We start from the raw sequence: 12,283 nt of genomic DNA, 5'->3' as shown, positions 1-12,283 counted from the left end.
GAGGTTGGAGACCTGTTAAAATCACACAGTGTGACTGTGCAGCTATGTAAGGAGCAAAAAGAAGCTGACAGACTTCAAAATATTAAATAAAAGTAATGCGGGATGTGGTGGCATAGGCTTGTAATTCCAGAAGTTGGGAGGCTGGGGCAGGATTGCTGTGAGTTTGAGGACAACCTGGGCTACATAGTGAGTTCAATCCAGCTTGAACTACAAAGTAAGACCCTCAGAAAAACAAAACAAACCCTAAAATCAAATACAACTAAAAGTTCCTGGAATATGTTTATCAATAGCCCGAGTGATTAATGACCAAGTGAAAAGAATGAAGCAATATCAAGAAAGTGTAACTGTCTTAGCTACTTTCTCATTGCTGGGCCAAAATATCTGACGCCCACAAGTTAGAGGAAAGGTTTATTTTAGCTCACAGTTTGTAGAGGTTTTAGTCCATTGTCAGCTGGCTCCAAGGCAGGCCGGCACGGTCAGTGGGCCTGGCGGAGGAGAAACAGTCCATGGTGCAGCAAGCAGGAGGCAGTGAACTCCTTTCCCTTTTTATTTCATCCAGGCTGCAAGCCTATTGGTTGGTGCCACCTAAACCCAAAGTGGGCGTTCCGTTGTTAATAAATCCATCGTCAGATCCAGAATTTCTCTAAATCAATCAGTGGACTAGTCCTGTATCACAACCCATAACCCAGTGTCACACACCCATCATCCAGTCCCTCCCAAAAACTCTACCTATTAGTGCATGAGTCTTTTGGGGGGACATCTAGAGACAAGCCACATCAGGGATATAAAGATGTGAGGTTAAGATATGACGGTTAAAGAAGTGTGGACAGGGGCGTGAAAAAGTCCAAGTGCTTTATAGGTTTCTTTTATGGCCTTCCTTCCTCCTTTCCATCATTCCTTTATTCTGTCACAGTTATAAATGAATTTATATATCTCATGTGATACAGGAGATATGAGTAATTAGTAAATATAATTGAAATAGAAGTTTCATGAAATAATACAGTATTCTCTAATATTTTCTATTTTCTTTTGCCCTTAATGCTGGGAATAATCTACTAAATTTACTTTATAAGCCACCCTTGGGAAATAGCATGTAGTTTGAAAAACACTAATTGAATAAAAATACTAATGAGAATTTCAGATGCAAATTGTGAGAGACTGGCACTGGGGTAAGGTTCAAAAGAGAGACTGTCACACGCTATATCACAGATGAGAACATCATGCCAGAAGAAATAAGCCAGCCATGGAATAAATGTGTGATTCCACTTAGAGGAGGTACCTAGAGCACTCAAACTCAAGGAGACAAGCCGTGGGATGGCTGTTGCCAGGGGCTGGAAGAAAGGCAGTGGGAAGCCATCGTTTACATGTACAGAGCTTCTGTTTTCCAAGGTGATGGCATTTTGGAGATGGCCGCTGCTGCTGGTTGCACAGCCCTGTCAACACGCTTAACATCCCTGAGCTGTACACACAAGAAGTGCCAGAGGGAGCCCGGTGTGGTGGTGCACGTCGCTCCAGAGTCTGAGGTAGGAGGATCACTGCAAGCTCATCCTGCTCTACATAGTGAATCCAGGATCAGCTAAACTACATAGTGAGATGCTGTCTCCAAAGAAAACTCTGTGTTACGTGTGTGGTGTATTTTATCTCAGTGAAAAAGGCAAAGTAACTAAAGCAAAGCCATTATCTGAGGATTTTTTCAGAATGATGAAAGATACCAACTAGCAAATTCAGAAAGCCCAAAGAAGTCAAGGCAGAATAAATAAAAAGATACATCCTGGTGGAACTGCAGAACACAAAATACAGAGACGGTTCAGATATCCATTGAAGGGACGAAGATGAGACTGTTGTTGAGACTCCAGGGACAGTGCCTTTAAGAACAAGGGCAAAATAAAGCCAATCTGCAGACAACAAAAACTGGGGTAGTTCATACCAGCAAATTGTCACAAAAGTAAGATGCACAGAATGTGTCTCAGACACAAGGAGAGCAGTTAGTAAACCGAGACTTAAGAAGAAATGAAAGCAAGCACATTGGTAACTGCGCTGACCATGTAAAACAGTTTAGTAATGTTGTATCAGGTTAAAATGGAAGAGACTAAACATGTAAGGCACTACAATTAAGTGATTAAGTAATATAATTGTGAGGATAGATCATTAGAGTTAAGATACTTCAACATTCTTACAGTTTAAGGGAGTAGGGTAAAGATATTTTAGAAATTGGATCTTTCTCTTTTCTCTTTACAATTTTTTGGGGGGGAGTACTGGGGATCAAACTCATGACACTGCGTTCACCAGGCAGGTGCTTACACCACTTGGCTAAATCCCTGCCCCTACAATTTGCGTGTGTGTGTGTGCACACAGGGTCACATATAGTTCAGGCTGGCCTCAAACTCACTTCATTCCTCCTGTGTCTCTTGGGTGCTGGGATTATAGATGTATGTCACCATGCTCAGCTCAAATGGGACTTTCATAAGACAAGTACTTGTAAAAATTTTTAGAGTAACCATTAAAATGGTAGATACAGAATACGTCAAGAAAAGGAAAACAGGAGGGATGAACTCTAAAGAAGAAGGTTGAGAAAAAGAAAAACATGCAAGAAATAACAATATATATAGGATGATGGAAAAAATCCAGATATATCAGTAAATACAGTAAATATAAATGGACTAAATGCTTTAGTTAAAAGACACAGATTATCCTATTAAAAACTTTAATCATGAAAAATTTCACAAATACGGATAAGTGGAAAGCACAGTATGAAAAGCATCCATATTCCAGCCTTGTAGAGTCAACCATTGTGAACAATTTACCATATTTATTTTGCTTATATCTATGCACAGGTATGTATTAAGAACACCTATTGTGTGTAGTAAATGCTATACAACAAAATACTATTTCAACAGTAATGATGTAGAGTATCTTATTTTTGAAGTTAAACAGATCTCGGTCCCTAGCAATTTTTAAACCTGCTATTTACTGCTGTGATTATTCAGAGGATGTCTTTTCACTCTATATTAGCGAGAGAGTGGGAATAAGGTCAGCTTTTTAGAACATTGTATTCTGAAGCATTTGTTGCATAAATAAATGGTGTCTATTAGTAAAGGATTCAGCACAGTGCTTGCTGCATAGTAAACATTTCGTGTGGAGCAGCTTTTATTTATGACAGTTGTTTGTTGTTATTGAAAGCATTCAGCGGAGTGGCAAAAAATAAGCAGATAATAATTGGTAGTTTATTACATTTATAATTATTATTTATGATCTGTCACAGTGTCTAGCACGTATCATTCACCCATAAACATTCTGTTTATAATAACTACTTGCATTATTATTCAAAGTCTAACAGTGCCTGGCACTAAATGAGCAAGAGAAAAGTGGAGGCTCATACTTGTTAATTATTATTATCGAGTCAAGCACTTAACACAACGCCAGCCCGGCGGGCCCTTAAGAAAGGTTCTTCGTGGTTTCCCAGCACCCAGGCTCCGCCCCCAGGCCGCGCGAAGCCGCGCCCCTCGGCTCTCAGCCCCGCCCCGCGACCTGGATGCGCCTGCGCACTTCCCGGGAGGGGCTCGGCGCGCAGCCTCCCTCCTTGCCCTGGAGCTGGCGTAGGGCGCCGCTTCCCGCCGCCCGGACCGGCCAGCTGCTGCGTGCGTGCGTGCGTCGCTGCGTGCGTGCGTGCGTGCGTGAGCTCGCCGGGCACCGCGGCCTCGCCCTCCGCCCCTCCGCCTGCACCGCGTAGGCCTCCCCCCCACCGCGCGCCCCGCCGACGACCCCCGCCCGCACCGCCGGCCCGCCTCGCGGTAGAATTTAAAGGGGCGCGGCATTTCCGCTCTGCTCAGGTGACCTCTCGGGGTTCCCCCCGCCAAAGGTGCCCCGCCACCGAGGAACATGGCGAAGGTGGAGCAGGTCCTGAACCTCGAACCGCAGCACGAGCTCAAGTTCCGAGGTAAGCCCAGGAGGCCTGCCGGCCTCGGCCAGCGCGCCGGGCCCGGCCGTCCGCCTGCCGCAGCCCCCACCGCGCCGGAGCGACGGAGCCGGGTAGGAGGTGACGCCGCGCTCGGCCTTGTCCGACGGCGCGGCCGCGGGGGCACAGGGGCTCGCCGCGCCTCGCCGCCGCCAGTACCTAGAAGGCCATGCGGGCCATGTGCGGAGCCCAGGCCTGCGCCTCCTCCCCACCCTTCCAGGGCACCTCGCCTTCGAGGCACTTGTCACCTTGGCCACAGTAACTTTGCGCGAGTTTGCGGTTTCCCATCCCGGACTAACCACCGGCCACCCCTGGCCCTTCAAGGCCCTCTCTTGCTCCTCACAAGGTTTTGGCAGATGTCACTCGCCCGGGCCATCGTGGGACACACTACTGACATTTGCCTATCCCATCACTGTTTCGCGGTCACCGTGGCACTACTTCCTGCACAAAGTCACTGAATCTCGACACTAGAAGAGAAACGCACTGAGGACAGGGTCCAGTCCATTGGCTATTATCTGCCCAGTGCATGTTAGGCGCACAGTCTGTTTAATGAAATCGTGAACGAAACCCCCTAAGTTGTGCTGGACTAGCTTAACTTCCGCCACTGTCTTCTTCGTGCTGTTCTGGCATGTCTGAGCAGTTGAGGAGGCTGTCAGGGTCCTGGGATACTTTAGATCCTCCGAGTTACCTGGAGCCAGAGGCCAGAGAAAGCCACAGCAAGTGTGTTTATGAAGCATTTCTAGGGCTCTGATTTTGCCCCCGGTATTACCATCTTTGTCATTTGTATAATATTCTCACGGGCATATATATGTATAAATATAACATACGTATATGTATGTGTGGATATATTCAATACATACATATACATATATTGTTGTATGTGTTTTCCTTTTCCATCAAAATGTGAGGGCCATCTAACAGCAGGGCCTGTCCAGCGGACCCCTTGCTTTTTGCGTGCTTTGAGTAATGGAAGTGGACCCTGAAGAGATGTAGAGCTCACTGTCTAATGACGGAAACAAACCAGTGAACAGGCTCACTGCAGGTGGTGGGGAGTGCCAAGACGGACTGACTTGATGACATACACGTTGGTTTATGGGGTTAGGGCACCACTATTACTGCCTGCCCGTGGCTCATGATGGGTGCAGACTTGATTTCCGTGGAATGTCTGCTGGCCAGAGGAACCTCAGTTTATTTGTACTAATGAGAATTGATGTAAGGTGACTCGCCTAAAGTTACCCAGTTGGCAAATGATAACATTTGAACCCAGACTACTTACCCATTATGTTGTCAAACTCCTGGAAAATCTTCCGGAGAGTGATGGCTGTCACTTTGCTTCCCAGGTTTCAGGGTTAAATGATTCTGAGTGTCTTAAGAAAACCAATGGCTTTCCAGTTCAAAACAAAAGAGGACCAAGACCCCACACAAATTTAGTTTCTTGATAATAGAGGGTGCCTGTTTAGGATGGTTTAAGAGTTTTTGAAAGTAGTACGCATCGTTCAGTTGAAGCTGTTTTGAATTTTGTTCTTTTTCCCGTTTGCATTATGTAGTCTGATCCTGCCTCTCATGCTTTGAGCTGTGGCTCCCAGTGAGCCACAGTCATGAGGACGGGCAATTGACAGTCAGCAATTACTGTGGTGGTCTTGTTTTTCTTTTGGATGTTGTGTTTTTGTGTCCCCTCTTGTCTACAAAATGTCCACCTGTGTGTGTACCCGAGGTGTTGTACAGTGGGCTTTGTGTTAAATGATGTCTTGTGATGGTAACCTAATGTAAGTGTTCTGAGCATGCTTAAGGTAGATGACGCTACAATGTTTGGTAGGTTAGATCTATTAAATGCATTTTCCACTTAAAATGTCTGCAATTTGCCACAGGCTTATCTGGATATAACCCTGGTGTAAGTCAAGGAATATCTGTACTTGAGCTTGTGTAATTCCAGGGGCTACTTCTAGAGAATTGAGGCTGGGAAAGAAATCCAAGTAGGTAAAGTGAATGTAGTGAGCATGGTTTTCACTGAAGTCGTCTTCAGGTTTTCTTATCCAGGAAGACTCGCTTGGCTTCTCCCATGAATTGTCACATGGATTCATTTAGTGCAAAACATTTACCGAGTATCAGATACCAGGAGAAGCCAAGTCACATTGGTCATACCCCCACATTTTCCCTTAACCTGCTTGCTCTGTAGTACTTTTATGTGTAGGGAAGATTCAGACAGGAAAACTGGTCAGGACATTGCAGTGGTGTAAGGCAATCCAAGGTGCTCGGGAACATTGTGGAGGTCAACTTCGGAAAGAGGTGTCATCTGAGCTGAGTCACATAGGTCAGCTGGAAACAGGCTAAAATGAGAACGGGTGGGGGTCATGCCAGGCCGAAGAAGTTGACAAAGCTGGGAACCTTCTTGGGAGTGGTTCTGAGTACCAGCAGCACCCAGAGCGTTTCCTGAGAGTGCAGGACGGAGTGGGAGGCAGAGTAGGCCTCCTTAGCAGACAGAGGTCAGATCTCCTAGGTCCTTTGTGTCTGGGACTGCCAGTGTCTAAGTTAAAACTGTGTTACTTCTCCTCAAACAGTCCTTTCCTGTATTGACTTCCTGGGACACCAAGCTTCAGTAGATGCTCTCCTGTAATGTGTTGATATGAAGGAGACACTAACTTGAGAAAATTCAAGTTTTTGTTCCAGTTGTTTCATTTAAAGATGTTTGGCCTTGGGCTGCCACTTCATCCCCCAGCACGTGAGTCAGACTTTAGTTAATGGGGTGACACTCTTGTCTACTTTGCCTTCTGTGGGAAGTTTTGTTGTTTAGAAGGGAGCTATCAGGGCTGTTCCGCAGCTTCGTAAACACATAGGTCTAAATAGAGATTGAAGGTTGTATTTAGATAGCTGGTTTATCACTTTAGTTTCTTTCCCCAAAAGGTATGACAGTGTGATCTTGTAGCCTTGGCTTGGCCAGAGCAGTGGTAGTCCAGGTTACTTGCTAGAGGGATGGTCCAGAAGAAGCTGTGTCAAACTACTGAACATTATTTACCGAGGAGGCAGCCTTTCCTGTGGAACCCAGGCTGCCCTTGACTTTGGAATCCTCTGCCTTGGGGTCCTGATCGCAGGCATATGCCACCATGCCTGGCGCATGCTCCTGGCTGTGGGAGAGACGTGTGAAGGCACGCGCAAGCCACCTTTACCTTCAGTTCTCTTCTAGAGGTATTTTGTTTGTTGGTTTGTTTTAAGCTGAATGTTGAGGCCACACAGCTAGAATAAAGATTCAATATCTTGGCTGCTATGTAGAAAAAAATCACTTCATGATGAGAACTGGCACATTTAATTAGTTTATTCCAGGTCATTTAGGTTAACACCCTGGTTCTGGTGATTTATCTAGAGAAATAAAAACTTATGAACTTGCTTTGCTTAAGAGAGAAATGATTACCTATCTTTTAGAGGAGGACAAAGTTACCAGCCTGAGATGACGGCATGAGGTTGTTTATGGTTATATTCTTCGTTATTTTGGAAAATTTTCGAGGTATATTAAATTTACAGGATGCATGACTTTGTTAGGTTTTGTAGAAAGTACAGTGTTCTATTTAAGTATCAGAGGAGGTATGTGACTTCCTGAAAGAAGCATGGCACAGTGCGCTTTGTCTAAATTTAAGGTCGATCTTCATGAGATCTTTTTAAGAAGTTGGCAAGACCAAGGGACCATTTGGAGTAAGAAAATGGATTAGAAACCGGTGTCGGAGGTGTTGGGGTGTCGGGGTGTTGGGGGTGTCGGGGGTGTCGCGGGTGTCGCGGGTGTGGTGTTTGAAACCAGGATCTTTGCCCTGAGTTACATCTCCAGCTCCCTTTCCCTCCTGTTTTTAAATTTTGAGACAGTCTCACCAAGTTGCCCAGACTGAGACCCTATCTCAAAATAAAAGTAATAAAAAGAACTGGGTGTGCAGCTCAGAGCAAAGTCTCTGGGTTCAATTCCCAGGCCTGGAAAAGAAAGAAAGAAAAAACATTAGCTAGGCCGAGGGGGCACGTGTCTGTAGTCCCAGCTGCGTGGATGGCAGAGACTGAAGGGTAGCAAGTTGGAGCTGAGATTGGGCAGTAGCAAAAGCTTTTCTTGGGTCAGTGCCCAGAATTGCCTAACAAAACAAAACAAAAACAAAAAACAAACAAAGAAAGAAAAGTGTCTTCCTTTTGCCCTTTATTGTTAGGGATGGCACCATTGAATTGTGATTCTTGATTACCACTTTGGGGAAAAATAGGAGCTTGGATGCTGGAAGTGGCAAGTGTAGAGGCTCCGTCTTTATGTAATGGAAGTGGGCATGGAAGCACTGGTTTGTCCTCTCAAGGCGATGTGTATTTTAAGACTGTGTAGGAAGTTAAAAAAAATCTAAAACCCTGTGGATATAGTCCATTTGATGTAGTCATTATCTTTTAGATGCTAAGTACAACATTAATTCTTTAGCTTTAGGATAGTGCTGATTTCTGTAACATTTCATGATTACATAGAGCAGACTGTGTTTTACTGCACAACAAAATGTCACCAGTGTGCTTAAGATTCTTTATGGTAGTAGTTTAAATCCATCCTGAATATATTATCTTCATTTATTTAATTATTAACCAGCTGGCTTATCAAAAGCAAGTGGCACTAAATTTACTAAGCTTCAGTCAAATTTAAATCTTCATAGACAGTGTGAGTTGCTTCTGAAGTCTTGTTCCTAGAAGTAAAATGGAACTTCTTCACAGTTAACTCCTGGGGTGGGGGGTTCTCCGTCCTGTGTCTTATTTGGAAAGTGGTGATGTTTCCTTGATATGAGTGGTTAAAACATGTATCACTGTTATCTTCATAATTACTTAGTGGCTTTTCATCTGAGTGTCGATTTATTAAAATAATTAGTCTGAGTTGACGCTTATTAAAGAACTGGACTCAAACATTAATACTATTTTTTATTTATGAGAATTATATATATTGAGCATTTTTCTTTCAGATGCTTAAGATAAAATACCGAGTACTTTGACCTTGCAAAATTACCACTAAATAGTTGAAAATTAGGGGAAGAATCGAAAAAGTAAATTATATTGGTTATCATTCAGATACTGCCCCAGGCTCCAGTTCAGAAACCTGAAACTTCAGTTTTTACATAAAGAATTATCTCCAACATTGCTTCATATATCTCCCATTTGTTGAAAAATTTTTGTCTAAAAGATAACCACAATTGGAAGAAACGAGTACAGCTTTCAGCAAAATGACGAGAAAGGTGAGTGCAGAGTACGGAGTTTCCTTAGTCAAACAAGGCGGCCGTAAGGGTTTTTAATAAAATCCTACTCTCCCACCATTTGATCTGAGAATTGTGTCAACAACAGAGTTGCATTGTGGTTTTCAGGCTGTTTTCTGTCATTTTAGGCCTCTTTCGGGCTGTCATCAGCATATCATGTCCAGGATTGCTTTGGCCCGCACTCAGTGGCTGTGTACATTCTTTGAAGTTTTTATCTAACACACTTGGGCAGCAAGCTCTACAAAAACAAGAGTCCTTTACAAAGCTTTGTTATGGAAACAGAGTTATTGAACTTGACAGTCATTTGAAGATTATTTTAAAAAATAACAGTGTGGCAAAATAGTGTCTGTAGAATGTCCATTTTTCAGAAATGTTAAATGCATTGTTTTGTAGAAGCTGTCATGTCTAGAGAAAGTGCCTTGCCAGTGTTTTAGAGTTTTTCTCCTTGTGTGGGGTAGGGGTAGGGTTGAGAAAATGCCATAGTCCTATGGGAAAACATTGAAAAGCTTTCTTTTTTTTAATACATATTATATATATATATAACACAGGATTGAGCTCTCCCTCGTGATTGCCAGGGCAGAGAGGCCTCAGCAGCATCATGAGGTCATAAGAGGGCAGATTCTGGGCTCAAACCGCCCACATCCCCAGTGCACTCACTCTCAGGAACTGTGTGACCAGGATGCGTGGCCCAGCCTCTCTGTGCTCTCATTCTGTATCTCAAAACTGAGAGTGATAACGATACAGGGGAATGAAACTCCTAACCTACTAGGTGTCCTATACAAATTTGTGTTCTCTAAAATCAAAGAATGAATTTTAGGAACATGGAGGTTAAGAGCAGAATATATTTATTGAAAGAAAGAAAGCTTATGTCTGGGAGAGAGACAGAAGGGGTCCCGAGCGGGTTGCCAAGGACTCTGTCTTTTCCAGGGACTTCTGTAGAGTAAAACCAAGAGGTGAGATGGGTCTAAGAAGGGGAAAACATGGGAACTGGAAAAGCTTTCTTTTAATATTTTGTATGAATTGCCTCAACTGTAAAGGAGTAGAAATACTTTGCTAGGGTTCTTCATCCTTTCAGAAGGGCTGTCATGTTTTGATTAGCAGGTTGTGTTTCATCAGGCTTTTGGCTTGTGTGTGTGCCTCACGTGAACACCTAAACTGTTCTGGAGGAGCATGTTTTGCTGACGTGTACCGGCGTTTGAATTGGTACACTGTGGGCATTTCAGTGTGAGCATTTCATTGCTCATAGAGTCTTTGCTTATCTGGGAAAGGGTTAGGGAAGTAGATACTTTGCAGGAGAAGTAGATGAAGACTGCTGTTGCTTGTCTGGTGGCACTCGAAGACAGTGGATGTACTCTTGGATCATTTACCTGGATTTCTATTGCTTGAGATGTGCCTTAGCAACTTCCGAGCATCGAAGTTCTCTAGTTGCCTTTAAAGGCTTAAAGGTGCCCAGAGAATAATAGCAAGGTGAGCTTAGGGAGCTGGTGGCAGAGGGCACATTTGTGAGTTGTGCAGTAGTAGACTTCCTCCAGCCTCAGTGGGCAGGATCTGGAACTAAAAGTGGTGAAGGACACACATTTTCTATATGAAGGCAAAGAACAGATAAAGAAACAGTGAACATTTCTTGAAGATGAGTGCTTCCTTTCTAAAAGACAATATGTAAAGTTGAGGGACTGTGGGACTAGGTGTTTTATCTTACTATTTAATGTATTTGAAAATCTGTGAGATGACTCAATGACCACGTATCTTCCACAATAGTGATGATGTTGCAGATATAAAACCTGGGTTTCTCTATTACTAAGGCCCTTGTACTGTTCTGGACTGCTGTTAGTTATTGTTGGTTTTTTTTGAGCCATTGTTAATTCTTTAGAGTTAACTCATAAAGAGGTTTATTCTTGAGAGAGAGAGGCAGAGAATGTATAACCATTAAGGAAATACTCATGGATGTCAGGATAATTTCTTGAAAACGTCAGTCTGCTTGCCAGGCGTGGTAGTACATGTCCATAATTCCAGCTGCCTGAAAATTTAGTTACTCAGTGAGACCCTGTCTCAAAATAAATGGGGATGTAGCCCAATGTCAAAGCCTTGGCTTCAGGTCCCCATTGCAATTAGGGGGTATTAATTTGGTTAATCTGTTAAGAATATCTTCACCAAAAGAGACCACACTTCAGGTATCATACCTCAGTGGTAGATGAATACTCGTGTTTATAGCAGCACGGTCATAATAGCCAAAGCCGGGAAGCACCCCGTGTACTCATCAGTAAGTAGGCAGTTGGATAAACACAGTGGTACTGCTCATAGTGGAATGCATACTTACTACCTGGCTATAAAGAAGGACACATTTGAGACGTTCATAGGGAAATAGATGCACCTGGAAAATATAATGCTGGCTGAAATAAATCAGACACATAAACTTGAGTAGCTTCTGGTATTTCTCATTTGAGTAAAGCAAAGTAAAAAGACAAAAAGCGTAATAAAGGATAGGTAAGAGAAAGCAGAGGGATGGATTCCTGGTAAATGGGAAGGGTTCAGGAGACAGGGGAAGGGAAATGTGTAGAATAACAGCATGTCATATTCAGCAGCCTAATAACATGAGCTAAGAGTAATAACATCCGCAAGAGCAAAAATGGGAAAAGAGGATGTAGAGGAGGAGGGAGGGTGGGGGAAGGGAAGAGGAAAAGAATTTTAAAAAGAAACAAGCTGTATTATATACATGTACCTCCTCCCCAAGATGACTGCAAATGGCATGTACTAATAAAAAAGTTTTTAAAAGAACTGCTTTTGAGTTTTTATTGTACTATTAATCAGACTGATGATTCCAAAGCATTCTTTGATTTACTTTGTGAATATTCATTCACTTTATGTCAGATTTCAACGCTGTTTTATGATTATCGAAACCTTGACTTTATGAATACTGTGATTCTGCTGCGTGTTCCTTGGTACAGCAAAGCTTGTATGTGATGGAGATTTTATAGACTTGCAGGTTTCTAAAGTGGAATTAGAGAAAATATAACAATGCTTATTAAGATAGGAATGTTTAAAATGCACGGCCTTTATAAGGTGCCACTTGAAACTTTGCAAGTGGATC

The 12,283-nt window shown here is 43.2% G+C and overlaps 1 protein-coding gene across 1 annotated transcript in view; it reads left to right on the top strand.

Annotated features, from left to right (window-relative positions):
* Positions 1-3,606: 3,606 nt before the first annotated feature.
* Vapb (VAMP associated protein B and C) overlaps positions 3,607-12,283 on the top strand; it is a 57,558-nt gene continuing 48,881 nt past the window's right edge. The window contains exon 1 of the mRNA XM_063248115.1: positions 3,607-3,937. Within this exon, the coding sequence (XP_063104185.1) occupies positions 3,880-3,937 (58 nt within the window). The 5' untranslated portion in view covers positions 3,607-3,879. The remainder of the gene's footprint in view (positions 3,938-12,283) is intronic.

This window comes from Cavia porcellus, unplaced genomic scaffold, assembly GCF_034190915.1.
Source record: "Cavia porcellus strain 051 isolate PalLab524CR breed Dunkin Hartley unplaced genomic scaffold, mCavPor4.1 scaffold_5, whole genome shotgun sequence".
NCBI lineage: Eukaryota > Metazoa > Chordata > Mammalia > Rodentia > Caviidae > Cavia > Cavia porcellus.
Note: the sequence above shows the minus strand (reverse complement) of the source record. Positions and strands in the feature narration are given on the sequence as shown.